General features: G+C 36.7%; 1 protein-coding gene across 15 annotated transcripts in view; it reads right to left on the reverse strand.

Annotated features, from left to right (window-relative positions):
- The window catches only part of LCORL (ligand dependent nuclear receptor corepressor like), a 91,802-nt gene that overhangs the window by 52,724 nt on the left and 19,271 nt on the right, over positions 1 to 19,807 (reverse strand). For all 15 annotated transcript variants that reach the window (XR_010721413.1, XR_010721411.1, XR_010721412.1 and 12 more), the window contains one exon: positions 3,442 to 3,507. Coding sequence is in view for 10 of the 15 variants with exons in the window: in XM_066185528.1 (XP_066041625.1) it covers positions 3,442 to 3,507 (66 nt within the window). In the remaining 5 variants the exon portion in view is untranslated. The remainder of the gene's footprint in view (positions 1 to 3,441; positions 3,508 to 19,807) is intronic.

Below are 19,807 nucleotides of genomic sequence, written 5' to 3' on the forward strand. Positions count from 1 at the left end.
TTAATTCAGGCATCTGTAGTACTGAACAGATTTCACGTTTATATCTTAAAATGTGAAATAATTGTCTAGTAAATATAAATAAAAAATAGCTTAAAAAATTCAGCTCTTACTTACCAGTACTTTTTCATTATTATAATAATGTTCCAAAAGATTTTCCAGCTATTTGTGACAATTTTGAACATATCACCCCCTTTATTTTATACAGCATTACTGCTTCCTAATAACTACATTAAAACAGCTGAAATATTTATCAAGTCCTTCATATTTTTAATTTCATAAAAACTCCAATTCTATTAGATTTGTGTTTCTAATATAATTTTTCACTACTATAAATACTCCAAAACAACATAAGGAAAAATAAAAACTTTCATCCTGTGTAAAGATGATATCTTCCTGGCAGAGAAAGAACACTGAGAGCTCCTTTTCTCCAACAAGAGAAAAGCTCTTCCTCAGTGCTTAAGAGAATAGAACCCCAGCACACAATCCCTCCAAAAAGGAAGTACACACATACCACCTGATTAGAGGAAAAGCTTTTTAACAGTTTACCTAACTATCCGTAAGTAGAATATAAAGAATAACAATTTATATGTGAATCTGCTTAGGTGAAAATGGTTATAAGGAAAGGATTAGAAAGCCCTAAAGATTCAACGACATAAGAAGCCTCAGTTCAGAGCTTGAACCAAGGTCAGATGCCAAGATACAGAACTTGACCCCTTTGCAAGCAGACGTTGCAGAATTCAGGCAGTCAGGAAAACAAACTGGTGCTGAATAATGGTGACAAGAACCACTTTAGCAAGTCCAAAGTAAATCCCACATATAAAAGAATTTCAAGACACAAAAAACAGTTCAAAAGGTATTTTCTTGGAAAAGTGTCATAACCTAGTAAAACTGAAGTGCACCTTTTACCGTTTAAATTTGTCATTACAATTTATTATTCATTCAAGTAACTTTAGGATAATATAATACAATATTTTAATCTATAGTTCAAATACTATTGCAAGACAGAACTAAGAGAAAATATATCAATCATATTACATTTTATGCACATTATTGATTTTTTCCATGTCACAATAGAGAAAGCCAACAACATAAAGAGAAAAATGCTATTGTAACTAAGCAGCATATATTTCAGCCAGTTCTCACGTAAGTCTGCACAAGAAAGCCACATAATTTCTTCAGGCATTTTTGAGGAAACACACGTGCTGCTAATGAGCCGTAATATTACATGTTGACTGTCAACTGTCCCCTAGTTTAGTGGTTATGATGAGGAAAATGAACAGCCTAAAAGATGCAGTAATTCAGGCACATTGCTTAAGAGTCTAAAAACATGAGTTCTAATTCTGCCAGCCATATCTTATAACTAAGGCAAATTATTTACTTCGTATCTTAGCTTCATTATCTGTAAAGTGGAAAGTGGTACTTAGGACAGTAGAAAGATTTGTACAAATTTTACTTGAGAGTTCTGTATTAATCTTTACAACAAAATTCAGATTTCAAATCAGAAATAACCCTGCATACTATACTAATGATAAAGCTAACCTCTACTGTGCCAGTATAAGCAATTTCATGTGGCATTATTGAAGTTACAAATACCATATCTATAAAAATGAACCAAATATAGCGTAAGGTAAGGTGGGCATCCCAACCTACCATGCCATCTCTCTTCTGCCATTGGCTCCAGAACTAAAATCAATTTTATAGATGCATCAGACATGGAAATAGGCTTTAATTGTTGAAGAACTCTTGCACATTACTGATGGAATTTTTCAGAAATTGAAAAAAAAATAGCTCTGAAACACTGCATTTTAGATAAACACGAATTTAATTTGCAAGACAAAGTCACAAGGGCATCAAATAGCAAAGATATGCAAGCAATGGAAATATCAGATTTTAAACAGGTAAGAAATCTTCAACAGTGTGAGGCAAGTAAGTTTAAAGTTGAAACTTTACTCCTAAGACAGCCCAAATACCTGCAGACATGAACTCTAAAGGAGCAATATAAACTTTACTGTATAGTGTATCATGCTCCTTTAATTGTGGCTTAGACTTAGGCCACTACCTCATTAATTCAGTACTTTCTGCCTTCTTATCCAAAAAAAAAAAAAAAAAAGAAAAAAAAAAAGAAAAAAAAAGTAAACCCTTTCATACAAAAAAGAAAGCTTTAACTGCTTATCAGTGTAAAGTCCAATACATACAATATATTGGAATTACAACCAGGAAAAAAGAAAAAGAAGAGATACAGCACAGTTATAACAATATCCTGTTTCCTTTTCAAATGTTTCCTTGTGTATCACAGCAGATGAGAATACTAGTCATAAAAACAAGCTTAAATCCAACTGTACATATTTCTTAAATGTTTTTATGTCTTATTAGTGGCAGGCCTAGCTTGAGACAGGAAAAAAATATTCTGAAAGCATCAGCAAAGTAGTATTCCAAGTTCCTCCCCTTCCCCATGAAAATACTGTGTTATGCATATGATACAGGCCAAGGAAATTGCACATTATGAAGGGGACCAAACCACAACCAAGCTAGAGCAATTGCTCCAAAAGTATTCAAAAACAAAGATGTACAGTACATGCTACTCTGCCTCATGCACTAGCGCTAAATAAGTGATGCTTTACAAATTACACTTTCAGACAATGAATCGTAAAGAAATGAGATGGAACGTTTTTAAGGTTTGATAAAAGAAAGAATATTTTTTAAAATCATAAAATGAACTTGGCAAAACAATTCTTTCAACACTCCAAAGCCATTTTTTTGCTGTACAGTCCCCATGTTTTCAAAGACAGATAAATCATTCCACACTTAACTAAGGACTTTTGTGTTATTGACAGCTATTCCAGCAAAACCAAACTCAATTGGATTAATATTAGGTCTTATAAGGGTAATGGAAAAAGAAACATATATATATATACACACACAGTTAAACACACTATTATAACTTTATATATATATATATACACACATATAAAGTACTGTAAAAATTAAAAGCTTGGTGTGTGTATATAGTAAAGATGTAAAAAAGTATGAATATATAAAAAGCGTGAACTTTATAGACCACTACAACACCAAACTAGCATCCAGTACCTTCCTTTCACCAATTAATGTCAATAGGAAGCTGAGCAGCTTGTCTGCTCTTTCCAAAAACTGTTCAGAAACAAAGCAAGAGATGCGCTATTTCAGAAGTGTAAGTCTCATTAGAGCTCCACAGAAAAGCTTAGCTAATCCAAATTCCCCTGTACAGGAACAAAGCCTAGGTATCATTCTACCTCATGTTTTGCTTATGCACAGTATTCACAAGAAAATTAATAAATGCACATTGGAAATAAAAGCATTGGAAGACTTCCTTTTTCAGATTCAAGATATAGACTTGAAACTACCTTTAGCTAAAAGAAAAAAACAGTAAGTTAAGGTCATTGCACTAAAAGCTGGCTCATTTACCTTCAAATAAACTGAGGTCTCTTCGTAGCCTTGGTCCATAAAGCCCTTCTAAAATACTTTCAAAACCTGGAGACAAAAGAAACATTTAAAACAGTAAATCAAAAGTTTCTTAAAGGAAATCAAATTCCAGAGAAGTGGTAACAAGTATTCTCAAATTCTAAGAGCAATTCCAAAAATTGTTACATTTATCAAACAAATATTTACTCCTTCCACAATAGTACTACTCAACAGCATTAGAAGATAAAAATAAGACAAGGCAACTACCATCTGCCCACAATCACCCTATTAAGCCATGCCCCAACAACCTCATTAGACTTAAAATAACTACCACAGAATCCTAAAGGTGAGAGGATTAGCCTCACAGCTCTAAGCAAGTGAAGGAGTTTCTCTCTTGGCCTGAGAATCAGCCATGTACAGAGAGAAGAAAAAATGAAAAAAATCCATGAAAACTTTGAGATTAGGAACTTCTCATGACATCCTACATAATCTGAGCAGCCTAATATTATGACAAATAGAAAAAAAGCAAGCTGCTTTTGGTTCTGATACCATGACAGTGCTCTCTAGTCCTCTGTATCCATACAAAAATGTTTAAAATTGAGGATTAGAGAAATCCAATTATTCTACAAATCTACCAGCTAGTATGTTTAGGTATTTAGTAAAAATTAAATACATCAATAAGAGTGATGAGACACAGAGCAAATCAAATGATTGATAAATAAATTAAAAAAAAATTAAAAATCTCAAACCCACAACAAAAAGCATGACAACTGATGAAATATGGTGACAACTTACAGCATCAATGTAACAGTTTTGTTCAATATAGAAACAGTTTCCAAGTGCCCCCCTTTCTCCTTCCAAATAATAAGCTTATTTGAAAATAAGAGGATAATTCAAAGCAGCATGTGAAGGTTCTCATTCTTTATACTAAAGGGCAGTCCATAGCTATTTTGTTAGACCAGAACTCTGCAAGACTATTTTATCATCACACCACATAAAAATACCAAAATATCCAGGAAACAACTGCCATCAACAAAGAACATTCCGAATCACAGAATTTGCCCATCAAATGATGTCTTTAAAGACAAGACAACATCCTGTTCTCTCACCAGAAGTTGTATTTACTTTTTGGTTTAGATTCTACATACACTAGTATAAGGAAGAATAAATATGTACCATATCTGAAGCAGACAAGGGATACTATCTTAACACACAGGAGCTGTTCAGTTTGACAAGTCAGATTTTGTTAAAATTTGCATTGCAAAGTAATTTTAATATATGGACTATACTGTGAATCAATTACAATCTCTACAAATCTGCTATTTGAGCTATAAATGGATTTATACCTTTATATCTTGAACTATATGGATTTCCATTTCCACTTTTCTTTGTAATAAATATCATACCATGAGACAACAAAAATTAAATGACAAAACCACCAGCCTCTAACCAATATATATATACACATATCTTTTAAACAGCCTACAGGAACTAAAAAGCAAAAAACCCAAAGCCCAGGCACACGCTAATTTACCTTAAAGCACCATCTAGCCACTCTTAGATTCAATATAACATAAATTCACATCATATTAGCATTGTACAAATTCCCTGTTCTTCTGGCTTCAAAGGGTTACAGACAAAAAGGCAAGAGAGATGAAGCCTGAAGTTTAGATAGCCATCTTCCAAACACAACAGAGTGGAAATACAAAACACACATTGCCATTAATGTTACAGACTGTAAGCCATTTTAGGTCAGCAGCTAGTTATGTTCTGCCAAGTTATTGTCCCTGGGTAAAAAAATGAATGAAGCAGCTCTTGGAGACAACTCCACTTATTTCAAAAGAGCAAACAGCAACTCCTGTTTTTCAGGACTTCGTCAATCAAACAACAGGAAGCTTGTTTACCATCCAAGTCAGCACCTCAAACCTTCCTGGTCTTTGGACACATACCACCCTTCCCACTCTGTGGAGGGTGGTACTTATTTCTGCCTTTACTTTTGTCCTTTTCTGTCTGCCCTACTACCTGCTCCTGCCTAGGCAAAACCACAGTGCAGAAACCCCAGCTCTGTAAACAACAGTGTGTCAAGGAAGAATGCAACCTCCACACAGACTTCCATACAGCTTGTATTAAAGATGCCAATTAGCACACTGTGGCAGTCGTTAGGATTCTTTTTGTTGGTGGTGGGGTTTTTTTCCCCTTTTTTCACCCTGAGGAAAGAATATACCAGCCCACTTCTTCACTAATTCACCAAACTTCATTGCATCCGACCCATCCAAAGGACTGCTTCTCTTCCTGAAGTATTACAGAACTTCCCCAAGGAGCCACAACAGACTTAGCCTGCCCAGTCATTTGCTTCCTCACCTCTGGATATTGGAGGCCTTCCTTTAAAAGAACATTTAGTTGTACAACCTAAGAACATCAAGAGAATCTTTTTTCAGACTTTAGGCTAAAAATTTCCCAGAAAGCACCTGTGTTACTTCCATGCTCCACAAACTGCTACTGCCATTCAGCAGAATTGATACAATTTTAGTTTAACCTAAACGTGAAGATACATCTTAGTTTCTAGTACTGATGAATGAATGCTGGCACTGTTTCCTAACATGTAACCATCTGGACACAAGCATTTCAATAAAACTTTGTTTTCTTCTTGAGTCAGTATGCTTAAGCAAACAGTAGCAGCAGCTTTGGAACTCTCTAGAACCTGAAGAGCCTACAGAAACCAGTCAGAAATACAAATTGCTTTTATTTTTTATGATGCACTAATGGAAAAAAATTGCTTCAAAACAGTTTTACAGAATTTGCTGTCTCATGGTGGTTGATCACCTCTGACTCCAAACTGCCTTTCAAAACTGTTACTCGAGATCCGATACTTAAGCTCCAAACTGAAAAGCAACACCTGGCTCAAGTAACTTGAAATACCCCGATTTTTCAAACTCCTTCTTTCTCTAATAAATTTATTATATCTTCACATAGAAAGAATCAGCTTTCTTTATTATCTGACACCCCTTAAAATCCAAGATAGATTCCTCCAACAGTCTTCATAAGGTGAAATTTTTGACAGAGCTAGTCTCTTAACCCAGCTGCAAGTTTCCACAGTTTGTATTTCTGAATAAAGCTGTGAACAGTGGGGTTTTTTTCCCCCTGTATTAACTCTCCCTCCCACTTTTCCCTCACCAACAATACCACTTTCCTCACTCGGGGCTGGGATGGGACAGGAACTCCCACAAGGAAGGAGGCTGAAGCTGTGACCTCAAGCAAGGAAGGGAGCTCTCATTTTCCATCTGTAGCTATTTGGCTACCAAAAAGGCAAAGAGCCCAGGAGCAAGTTCTATCACGTTTGGCATATAAGCCATGGGTCACAGCCAACTTCACCAAAAGGTGACAGTAAGTGCAGACTGCCATGGGGCTTCTGCCCAGCAGCTACACTGGCTGTCTTTGAAGTTCAGCTGTTGCCTCTGGTCCAAACCCACAAGGTTACAGAGAAACTCTTATGGCTCATCTGGCTGTTGAAAATATCATGTTACCCATCTACTTGGCCACCATGATAGTGCCAAAAGCGATCTTCAGCAGACCAGAGCTAACTACAGGAACACAGGTGTCAATGTAATAAATAACAGAGCCCAGGTGTTGATCCAGGGTGAAGGCTTTCCTAGGGCCAACAAATATCCTGTGCGATCAACATCTGACTACACGGCTGCAGGCAGGACTTCAGCTCTTATGACATTACGGTCCTTTGAGAAACCGAGCACTTGAGAAAGACGGGATCTATTTGATAGTGCAAATCTCATCATTGCCAATGGGCTTGCCTCATAATGAGGTCTAAAAACTAGGTTTGTCAGGAAAGTGGAAACTGAAGCCTAAAAAGGAAGATAATGGCAAAAAGGGCAAATGCACACAAGGAAGTCCTTACAGTCCCCCTGAACAAGTGACATAAGCAGGGACACACCTTAAGCAGCTGTATATGAATGCATTCAGCACAGGAAGCAAGCATCAGGGATTATAAACCAGAGCACGTAATGATCTTACTGGTGAGGCAGTTCACACAACTGCAGTGGATGGATACTGGCTTTTATGAAAGGGGAAGTGAGAAAGTCAAGGACAGTGCTTAGAGTTTAACTTAAACAAATGGAGCCTTAGTGGCTCCAGGATGGGCTACAGGACAGTTAAAAATCTACAAGTCAGGATTCAACCAGGTGAACATCATAGTGAACACCTGTTACAGACTGTACAGACTGCCAATCAAAGGTAGGCAGATGAAGTCTTAAAAAACAAAAATACCCCCCAAAACCCATCACCATTACAACAACAACAACAAAAAAAGGCTGCACAATCACGAACACATGCTAGAAATGCAACATGCGAAGTGCACAAGCAACCCAGGGGATGCTGTGCTGTCCAGATGACAAACCTGTCTGAGGTGGTGGACAAGGTCAGTAGTGGAGGGCACTATCTAGCCGCTACTTCTCATTAAGTAAGAGATAATCAGTGATGTGACAGTTAACAATGGTCTTGGCCACAGCAGCCATGAGATGGAATGCAGGATCCCAAGGGAAGTGAGGAACTTGAATAGCTGAGTAATTTTCTGTGGGCTTAGTAGTCATTGATTTACATCCCTCCCCCAAGACAGAGGGAGCACAGTAGAACTAGAAGTAAGATGCTGTACTGTCTTCTCTAAACCAGAGAAATCTCATATGGGCCAAGGGTCTATGGCAAGGTGTTTTTATTGAGTTACACTACTAGCTAATTTATAAAGTCAGAGAAGTTGCAAGGTGAAGAGCAATTACCACTATTGAGCAATTCAAAAAACCCAATACTTTGTGAATTAATTCCATTATGTTATGCATCTCTACAAGTTTACTCAGATTTAAAACAGGATTATTAAGTCCAAAGGAAGTCTTTAGACTGCCTTCACAACTTTTTACTTAAAACCTTAAAGAAAAGCTACCTTTCAGCTGCTCACAAAGCTTAAATCATAAAGTTTTCCATAATATTTTATCACAGTAAACTACTTAGTGTCTGAAACATCTTAAAGCCTATCTATACATTAGAGAGTGCCACACAAGGAACAGTGCAGGCTGTAAAATTCTTTGTCATGAAAAATACAGAGTAATAATGAAATGGATATATTCCATGGAAGCATCCATCACTGTGCAGCTAATACACACTTAGAGGTATTCACGTAATAGACAGAGACTCTTCCTCATGACCAGACAGAGCCTCACTGCATCCTACTCCTCAGCAGCACCTGCATGGCTGTGAATTATAAAAGCCTTCTCCATTCAGAAACTCAGAAGTAGCCCCGGAGTCCCTGTCACTGTGGAAGCCATGGACAGTCTATGCCGCACTAAGCCCAGAGAAAATCACAAGGTGAAGATTTACAGAAATTTTAATGCAAAGTTGGTCTTGGTTAATTTGGGACAGACAGAGTAATTGAACAGTCATTCAATACAAATTGAGGTCAGAGAGGTTTAGCCATACATTGGCTATTGTTTTTCCAAAAGCTTTATCTCCATAATGTTTCTGAGAGGAAACAGTTACTTTAGCTTCACAGTTGAATTCAACACCCATCTCCTCCTCCCCTCCCCACATCCTCTAAGTGAATGAAGACTGAAAGTATGTGTTCAAGAAATTTGAATGACTCAAACTATGCGTTAAAAGAATAGCCTAAGAAAGAATAAATATCATGTAATAAATGGAAGCTGACGTTTGACTACGACTTTCAAATGAACCACTTGGTGGGGCTGAAGATAGGAGTACTTACTCAGTAGTTGGGAAAGGGAACAGCAATATATGCACAGGTTGTATTAAAAAGTTTTTGATAGGTTAAATGCACTCTACATCACATTAATTTCTTGATTCCCCTAATCTTGTATATGGCCATATTAACTCCTGAATTTGTATGTTCTTTTCAAATTAAAGTCCATTTCATAAAAGCAGATGTATCTCCTTTCCTCTTTGACTTTTTGTTTCTTTACTGGTCTTTTTTCTCTTTCCCACTCCACGTTTCTATTTCAGAAGTAATCCAATTCTAGGGCTTTAGCTACAAGGCTTTTTTTTTTTAAAAAAGCCTATGTTTAGGACATTTTACTAAAATGTAACCATTTTTAGTTAAAAAAATTAACAAAGCACTTTGTGTTTGTTCTTTTACTCAGTGCTAAAACACAACAATACTAAATCTCAAGAGATGCCTCACAAAACTTGTACAAACTATAATAACAACAACAGTGACCTCACAGTAAGACACCTAAAAAACCCTTTTGCTTACACTTGCTCTCCTCTCCTGATCTGCTGCAGCTTTTTTCCAGTTTAGGAAAGTATAAGCCTTTTATCAGTTCATCTGCTCAAAGATAAAAGTGCAAACACTTCTAAATAAGTTCACTTCTGGTTTGATATTTTTCTAAGCCATAAAAACTGTTTTATTCGTACCTCTGGATGAATGATGAAGATGAATGATCCTTAGAGGGATAGAAAAAATTTAACTGGGAGATGCTTATCAAGACTGCTCATCTGATTCACAGGAACCGCTCTACTTTTCATCTAATGTGAAAGGTTACCCTTAAGATGAGATCCTTTTGTCCTCTCTCTGTTGCCCTAAGTGTTAAGGAATCTGGAAGATTCTGAGGCATGCAAATTAGCTTCTGCTTCCTCCCTTCTTTTCCAGCATATCATCAGCTAGGCACAGGGTAAGACTGCTGCACACTGCTTTGAAGGACAGGGCATGCATGCGTGTTTTTACTACAATGAAATGAGACTTTAAGCTTTAAGTACTACGGCCCCTGAAGGCATTGTAGGAAAAAAAAAGAACCTTGGGCCCCTGAAGGCATTGTAGGAAAAAAAAAGAACCTTGAGGCTCTGTAAAACACAATTTTGTTAACCCACCTAAGAAAGTTGGCAGCAGTGTATGTTGAAATCTTCACAACTTCTGTGTGCCTAAGAGTTTACTTCCATCACCCTTCACTCTGTAGCTTACTACACCAAGAATCACGTCTGAATTATGGTAATTCAAGTTTTTTATTGAAGTCCAAAACACTTGCTATTTAGCTTCTTACATAAAATCAGGCCTCACCCCTACTCCTATTTAAGATCTTAAGCAACAAGCATCAGACAGGAAGATTCATATACCCTCCTTATTTTTGAAGTTAATATTCTTGGTAGAGAAAAAGTTGAAGAAAAGAAAATTTCACATTTTAAGCAGTGTGGAGTTTAGCCCATTAATTATTGCTTTTTAAATCAAAAGGAATGTGAAAGTAGGCTCAGAACTGCTGATTTCAATTTTTAAAGGGTTACAAATTTTAATAAATGGTCTTCAAAATGTAATTAGGAAAATCCAAAGAATAAGATTACATTTAATGATATTGAACACTGTACTGCCAGACGCAGCATTAAAATTAAACTACCTTCTTTTACTTTTTGGTGTGGTAACAGCTACTGTTACTTTACCCAGTTGTTAAATAGACTTGGCAACAACTAAAGAGTTCAATTTCTGTTTCTGTATTTGCCTCTAAACACTTATCCAGTTGACATATGAATTCTGTTCCCACTCTGAAGTCATAAAACCTATATTTTGAGTTGGTATTTCTTGATCTATGAAGACTATCACATAACTTGTATGAGGAGTCTCAGAATCTAAAATCACATTGGAAAGAAATTATGGCCAAGTAAGGACTGAAAGACAGATTTGGCACACTGGTTTATGCCCCAACCAACAAGCCATTACCTGCCCCCTTCAGCCCATACACACTTTAATTTAAGTAGCAGTAACTTCATGCCACAAACGTGAAGTTCTGAGCTAAAACTCAGTGACACAACCATCAGAAAAATGAATTCACTTTCTCCCCACTATCCTTGTAACTTTGCCCTGTTTCACACACCTGAAAAGTGATTCCTTTTGAAAACAGTATGTAATTCAAAACAGGACTGTATCTAAATAAAAAACTTAAATTCTCCCCACTCTGTACATTCTCATGACTGCATTATTTAGCTTGGCCCAGTACAGGAGTATATCTGGAAGAAGTTTTGTGGTTGGCCTTACAAACACAGCTACCTTGGAATGAAACAACCATACCACAGACAGAATTCAGTTGCATTCGTTTTGTCAAGTATTAGAACTGCCTTTAATTATTTTTTTTAAATGTACCCCAGGCAGAAAAAACACCAGTTGCTGTTTCCCTGAAAGAAAACCTTTCACTTTTCTTCAAATTCTCTCTCAATAGTGCTTTGATATTTACTGATAAATATTATTTATCATTAATACAGGTGCAAGAGTAGGAAGCAGTATTTTGTTTTGGCTTACTTAAAAAAAGTCATCTGCTTTTCTTACAAGTTATCCCTTTCATAGGAAAGGGACTTGGAGCTCATATTCAGTCATCTTTTATCTTCTAATCATGTTAACTTACAGCCTTCTGACGTACACACCTATATTTTCCAGGTGCAGCTTGCACTCTGTTGCCCACCATTTCTTTTGCCACTACAGAAAGGAATTGGTTTACCTGAAAAATTATTATCTGCTCCAAACTTTTGCACCTTTTTTGTCTCCAAATGACAGGAAAAAAAATCATTATATAAGAAACTCAGAGCCCTTAAGAGTATGTGTTCCTTTTATATCGAACCACCCTCAATTATTTCAAAAATATTTTATGAGCTTTCTATAACCCTAGTTCAAAATTTTGAAACAAATTAAATAATTACATCCATTTTTTTTTTATCATACCTAGTTACCTTTATCCCACCATTAGGATATAAGCAGAAATTCCCTTACAACTCGTTAAAGGAGAACACCCTGTAGAGAAGAAAGTTATTTTAATATTTTATGGGAGTGGAGCAGTGTGTTTAACAGAGAAACTTAAATTAAGCATTAACATCTGTGTCTGTTTCTTTTGCCTCTCCCTTCCTTCCACAGGTCAGCAGCTGTCTGCCCACTGCCCCCCCCCCAACCATAGAAGGATTAATAATTCTAGTCTTGTTTATATATTGACATAAATCTCAAAATCACAGGGTTTTTGTTGTTGATGGTGGTTTATTTTAGTTTGGTTCTACTTATATATTTCTTTTTAAATTTACTACTACAACAATCTGGAAAGGATTGACTATAGTATGAAACAACTGAAGCACTGAGATTAAAAAAAGGCAAAAAAACCCTCCCAAAAAGACGAACACACAAACCAGTAATCAAACAATTATTCTTTTACCATTTATACAAATGGCAAGAAAAAACCAAGAAAGTAACTTGTTAGACAGAATACTCAAGACATAAAACATGACAACAGAAGCAACAATTATATCTTTATTGAAACATTTTATTTTTCTTGTTTTTAACGGCACTACAGAATATCTATTCTTAAAATACATTATTTGATAAAGTGTTGGCCAGATTATCAGGTAAAAAGCAATCCATTTTTCTTACAGAAAAATGCTTAAGACTTAATTTAGGACAGATTTTTCATAGGAATGGAGCAGGGAGGGGGCTTCTGTTGAGTACGTTGTCTAGCTTGAATCCATTTCTTGCTTACAGCACTAAAAAGTTCTCTTATAATAGAAAGTTCTAAACATTTAACTTAAAACACTCATTTTCTTTACCATATTGATTCAGTTCCCTGAGCAAACAGGAACCAACATACCAGAGATTCCAAAATGAAAGGGAGGAAATCCTCTATTTAGACTCCAATACAAATTCCAAACCATAGCTAAAAAGATGCTTTTCCTTCTCTGCAAATCACGACTCCAAGAACTAATGCAGCTGAGGACACTGCTGCTGCCAGCAAGACAGGGTGACCAAAACTTGAAATGAGCCTACAGAACCGTCTCAATTCAAACTGCTTGCTTTTCACTTAGGATAAAAATCCTTGGTTTCAACTCTCTGTGCTGTGCTTTATTGTGGGGATGAAGACAGTAATGAAATACAGTTTCAGAAAAAAATATTATGTACATCAAAAACACTAGCTGTAACATGAAGCAGTTACAAACATTAGGCTGAATACAAAGAGGGAGACTGACATTGGCCATACCTCAGAGGCAGAACAAAAAGAGGAAATGTCGTGCCTCCCCCCAATTGTTCACAATTTTAAAGAAAAGGGTGGCAGCCAACAAGGGTGGGAGGGGGAAGTTTTTGTAGGTTAAATAAAGACTGCAATTAGCATCAACTCTGAGTTCAGGTATTTATAAATCACAGCAAGAAAAATGAGGTTCAATAAAAAGGGAAGCAGCTCCATTCTCGAAATGAATCTTCTATGCCAACGTGTCCTTCCAGACTTGTAAACAGGAGAGCCCAACATGACACCTTTTACTGCACCTTCACACATTGCCAAAATTAAAAGTAGATTTAATTTCTAATGCAGCATCCACATATTCTGAGAGACTTGTGTTATTTATAATTTAAAAGGCATAAGGAAGACACTTCAGAAGTGACTATGCTGCTCAGCAGATAGGGAGAGAGAAAATGCTTCCAAGTGACAGTTACTAAGACTTCATTTCTGTTCACTCTAAAAACTCTCTTTGAACAGTAATCTAATCCCAGCTACAGCACTGGGACATTTAAATATGCAATTGGTGTGAATATTGGTGTTCTTCAGACTGAAGCTTATCCTGCCTTTCTTTTTCCAAGACTCTCCATCTACAGCTAGACAGATACCAACTGTCAGCGCTGGCAATAATTTGATCAGTTCATAGTTTGTATCCTTAGAGAAGGAAATTCAGAGGGAGGAAGACACTGTAAAAGATTATTACATCCAGCTTGGAAAAATGCTCACAACTTCCTCATTTGGTATAAATTTAAGTGTTTTACAACATGAGGAGAATAATGCCCAAGAATAAGACATAGAAACAACTGTCACTTTCAGAAAACCATAAGCCTAAAGCATGTGACTGTTTCTTAATTATCATTTTAAGATTTACAAGAGAACTAAAAAGTTTGGCTATTTTATCTAAAAAGTTTAGAATTGTAAGACAAAATATTTTCTTCTACGTGGAGGCCTAGTCAGATGTTCACTAAACCACAGAAAAGTCAAGCCCACAGTCAGTCTGTAACAACCAGTAGGTCACAACATTGTTTTACTACTATGCAGTATCACACATCCAAACAGCATCTGGGAGAGAGTCTAGGAGTCAACTAACAAATACTACCAAGTAAACAGGTCTTGCACACTTACTGGATTATCAGAATCAAAGAACATTTGGCTTTCTGATAAGAAAACCTATTGGAAAAAAACAGGTATCAGAAAACACCAGTTCACTGAGGGGGAAAAAAAAATCAAAACATTCCTAGCCTGATGGGCTTGTGAGAAACTGGAGTCTGTATTACACCATGTGCCTACTGCAAGCTAATGAAGTTATAAGCCTTCAGAGCATTCCATGAAACTAATGCCTGGCACTAAGTTTTACAAGGAAGGGGAGTTTCAGAAGACAATCAGTTTCAAGGGAATTTTCAGCTTTCTTCTCAATTATAATTTCTGTGTCATTCAAACAACCTATTTCCCACAAATAGCTCTGAAATTATGAACTGGAGAAAAGTCATTCATCTCTCCCAGCAGATTCATCTTCCTCCTATTCTGAAACTATTTGTTTTGAGAAACTATTTGTTATTGAGAAATTATTTATTGGTTCCTATTATTTAGAAAGTTTGAAACTGACTGAAATCCAGGAACTAGACTGCATTGAAATCAATTGACACTTTCCTTACCTGCTAAAGCTGCAGAAGGAATGGCTTCTTGTATCACGCTACCAAACTATAACACCATGAGCGAACTATCAGCTCTATGAATCTGTGTCAAATTCTTCAAAATATTTATTTTCAAAGATATCATTAACACAAATCTGAAACCAGATCATTAAAAAACATTTTGGTAATCCTAGAAGTACTGCAATGTTAGCATGAAATGGGTGGAACATACCTTTTTAATAGTGGTTAATTTCTTAAATTTGTCTTAAGTTCACTTTTCTGCATTTTATAATACCTATGCCATGTATTTTCCACCTTTAATTTACAGCTGATTTTTATGTATACCTAGTTTTAAAAAAATAAACCAGCAACACCCATTCAGCCCCTCTAACAGCCATTATTTTTTAATCCAGGCAGAATCTGTTTTTGCAAATTAGACAAAATTTAGAGCCAGCAACATGTTAAAAAGAAACTGACTTATATCTATTCAAAAATTTCACTTCAAATAAAAATCTTTTAACTACGCCTACTTTCTCTAAAACATATTTTCTGGTGCTCAAGGTTAAAACTGCAAGTACCTCAATCTCCTGCTGATTGAAAGAATTCAGCTAAACTGTGATTTCAACCCAGTTCTTAAATATGCTCAGTGAAGAAAAGAAAAGATGACATAGCTCAAGGCACGTAGGCAGTGTATCCCAGCTTACAGGTCATGGACAACCAACTTGGAATCTGCATCATTCAAGTCAACATCTGCTGAACTTGCAGAATACACTGAAATGAACAGACAAAAGTTTTCAACTGTTTAACTTTTGATTAAGAAGCCTGAATCTTTTCATTTCCCCCTGGAGATTAGAAAAGTAGAAATACAGAAAAAAAATTAAACCACAAATTTAAGCTTCACATTGGGCATCTTCATCAGACAAAAGGTGTCACATATAAGAAGAGAACAGGAAAAAAGACTCTGGGATTTGCTTTCAGTATTTGACATAATTCAAAAAATTAAGCAGATATGACTGGGGTTTGGTTTTTTTAGTTTTTGGTCTTTTTTTTTCTTTAGGCAATTAGCATGCATCTGTAAAAACTTTTGATAAACTTCCAAACATTAAATAGCACAACATAAAGAAGAAAATGGTAAGCTTCAAAGTGCGGGACTTGAATTCATCAGCAGTAGAATAGAATTCATACAGCACCCAAATTCAACCATGTAGTAGATATGAGAATTTACTGGGAAATTTTTGTAACAGTTTTGTATTGAATTTCTGATTAGACTCTATAAAATTCACATTACTAACCACTTTCCAACCTAAGCTGGGGAGCAGGGAGAACACCACAAAGGAAAACCAGATACATTTTTTAAGTACCTAGTGGCAAGACTCTGAATACTTGAATCATGTTGGGAACAGACAAGAGCTCTTACACAAGGCAGATGGGTTTAAACAGTAGCTATCCTGTCTCAGAAACACTCTGTTCCTTCTGTATTCCAGCACTGTCTCCTCCTCAGCAAAAGCAAACATCATTTCCACAGACAGTAATTCCCACTTCTAAATTTGTTAGTCTGCTTTAAAAACCAAGAGATACCTCTTTACTTTATACTATGCAAAAAAGGAAGAAAGTGCACGTCCCTATTTTATTCCTGAAAACAAACAACTCAGCACAAATTCTGCAGTAAGATGAAGCAGCTGAAAAAAAAAAAAATATTTGAATCAGTTGTTTCAGGGTTCATTTCTTTTTCTCCAGAAGAACCATAAATTATAAGATAAATAGAAAAGGCAGAATCTTTAGCAGAGTTCATTATTCCACTCACAGTTCAGTGAGTTTCTTTGACCCAAGACAGCCATAACCCAGCTTCCCACAAGTCTCAAGCAAGACAAAACAAGAAACTTCAGTACTTTGAGCAGATCTATAAGTACTTTTCCCTCTTAATGAAACAATTTGGAAAGACAACTGCAGCCACTTAGGGAAGCTAAGTAAACTGCAAGGTCAAAAATACGTGAACAGGATTTCTTAAATGAAAGGTGTGATTACAGTCCGCATTTCCAGCAAGAGGGAAATCTCCGCAGGAATCAGATCAATCTCAGTACCAGACTCTGGAAAACTTAGTATAAAGTTACTTATCTGGTATCAAATTTCTTAAATCAGTCTCATGGGTCAAGATTACTCATATCTCACCCAAAGAGCAAATAAACATTTATTACTTATCAGAAAGGTTGAGAATGAAAGAGGAGAAAATGCCTGATTGTCACTTGAGGTGCTGAATGCATGAAGCCGTCAAGTATCCAGTTTGTAACTACCCTGAAAGCCACTTAATCAGGTCAGTAAAGGGCAGGTGGAGAAGGGCAGCCCCACACAGAGCAAAGGAGAGCTAACAGCTCTTCAAATACACCACCCAAACCACTACCAAGTAACTACTCTCGCACACAACAGTACAAGAGGCTGTTTTGGCTCTTTGTAGTTTATGCTGTTGGTGCCTGAAAGAGGCAGACAAGGCGAAAGATTCCATTCCTCAGTCCGAAAGGATGTCGGGATCTCCTCAGACAATACGAAAGAAATTACTTCAAGTTACATCAAGTAGCAGCTGTCAAACTACTACTGTATGTGAAACCTGGTGTAAAGGTCTTATGAAGTCAGGTGTGGGCACCAAAACCCCCTCCTGAACCACTGGACAAGTATTCTTAAAGTCACCAATTAAGAGACACATGCCAGGAAGTAATATCACAGACTTCAATAACCTTAACTCATCATGCAAGATTTTCCTCAGGTCACACTACAGTGCGTTTTTCTCACAGTTTTTTCTCCTGCAGTGTAACTGCAGAAAGCATTGACTACCTAAATAAGAAATCCATGATACATTAAATTTTCATTTCATTCTTTGAAGGTCTGTGGGACAAGGAATGCTTGCCAGAGATGACAACAGCGATTTAGACATGACTGATTTACAGACAAACACTTGCTCAAAAGCTCTGCTATTTTAAGATTTACTAAGCAGTTTATCTCTAATATGAATCCTCCAGTGAAACTCTGATGTTTTGCAGAGAAGCTGTAGCTTTAAGAAAAAGCTCTGTTCTGTGCAAGCGACATAATTAGGTACTAAGGACCCAGGGCTCAGCTACCATTGCTTCTGAGGGCTGTGCACAAAGTTGATCTAGGGTCAGTGCTGAAGTGCAGTTTTTCACATCAGCACTAAGCTCAGAGCCCTTTGGACACTTCCTGTGTTTCAAGATAAGAACAGACACTGCAAGCTCCAAATGGACCATTTCTTATTAAATCCTATTTCACTAGGGTAGAACCCATTTGTTCAGGAGTCAGCAGACTTCCACAAGGATGCAGATGGGAAATAAAGGTACTTTCCAATATACCCTAACCAGTCTGATGGTCTTGTTGAAGAAATTCTTTCTGAGAAGGTATAATATCTGGCATTTCAAAAGGAAGGCTAATATGAGTTTAAGGGAGGGTTTGTTGATGCTATTTCAAAAGCAGTAAGGTATTAAAGCAAACTGCAGGAAGGCACCCACAAAAAACGAGAAAGGCCAAAAATCAAGAGCCACCTTAAATTTCTGAGGTCTTTAGATAGCTGTGAGAGCTTGGTGACATGGAACAGGAGTGCATGTTTTCAGACACCATTAGAGCAGACTGGTATGAAGTTCTTATGGCATATGCATCAGTTAGAGCGAGGACAGATGTGTTGTCATGGTTTAACCAATCTAAACACCAACTGGCATCTCAAGACAAAACTTTATCAAGCCTGTGGGGAATTGTGCATGTAAAACAGGCACAGAACTGACAAATAATGAGGAAGACGAGAACAAGTAATGCTGAAGGAGATGGTCTAGCCTCAAGAAGACAATTTCTTTAAGAGTAAGTTTTACCTTGCTTAATACATTTAACCAACAATTAAAAGAAGCAAAAAGTACACTGGAAGTTCTCACTCGTTGCATCAGCAGAGAGTATGATGTAGGCCTCAAAGATAAACACATTTCACATCTAATTAAGTGATGTGCAGGAACACACCTGTAATGAAATAATAAGAGATGCACAGTTGAAATTACTTGGACCAAGGGATCTCACTTCCTGATAGATCAGAGGACAACTATAACTGAACAAGATTTAGGCATCAACAGAAAGAGGTGTGGCAGGACTTCAATCAGGAGAGCTTTGAAACTCCAAATATCACAGGAAGATCTCTGACCTCAAAAGCCACAACTGGCTGGAAGACACAACAGGTGGCAAAATTCCCAAGTAAAAAGGGATCATAGAAGAGCTTGGCTTGGAAGGGACTGTGTGGTTTTTATCTTCTTTTCTTCGTGTCAGAGTTGGGATTAATACACAAGAGACGCAGTTTCATGTTTGGACTCAGTGTCCATTAATTCTTATCTATATTACAGTCTCACGAGTTGTGAGCTCTAACAAGGTAGAAAATGGAGATGTCTCTAACTCTTTCCAAGGTTATTTAAGCACAAACTGTCCAATAACAAGAAGAAACCTATATTATTTATACTTTTAACCCAATAATTGACCACACAAGGTCTGCTATGCAGGCATTTTTCACCCAATTAGAAAAAAAACCACCCAAAACCAAGAAGAAGGTGAAGAAGGACTGAGACAACTCCTTAAATCTTCCATATTGCCCCATATATATTACTATACTAAACCCCCAAATTCTAGGTTTTTCACCCTGTGAGATCACACAATACTATACACTAGCTTTTAATTAAGATG

Source organism: Chamaea fasciata, unplaced genomic scaffold (genome assembly GCF_029207755.1).
Source record: "Chamaea fasciata isolate MVZ Bird 193981 ecotype frontalis unplaced genomic scaffold, bChaFas1.0.hap1 SCAF_6, whole genome shotgun sequence".
In the NCBI taxonomy this organism is placed as follows: Eukaryota; Metazoa; Chordata; class Aves; order Passeriformes; family Sylviidae; genus Chamaea; species Chamaea fasciata.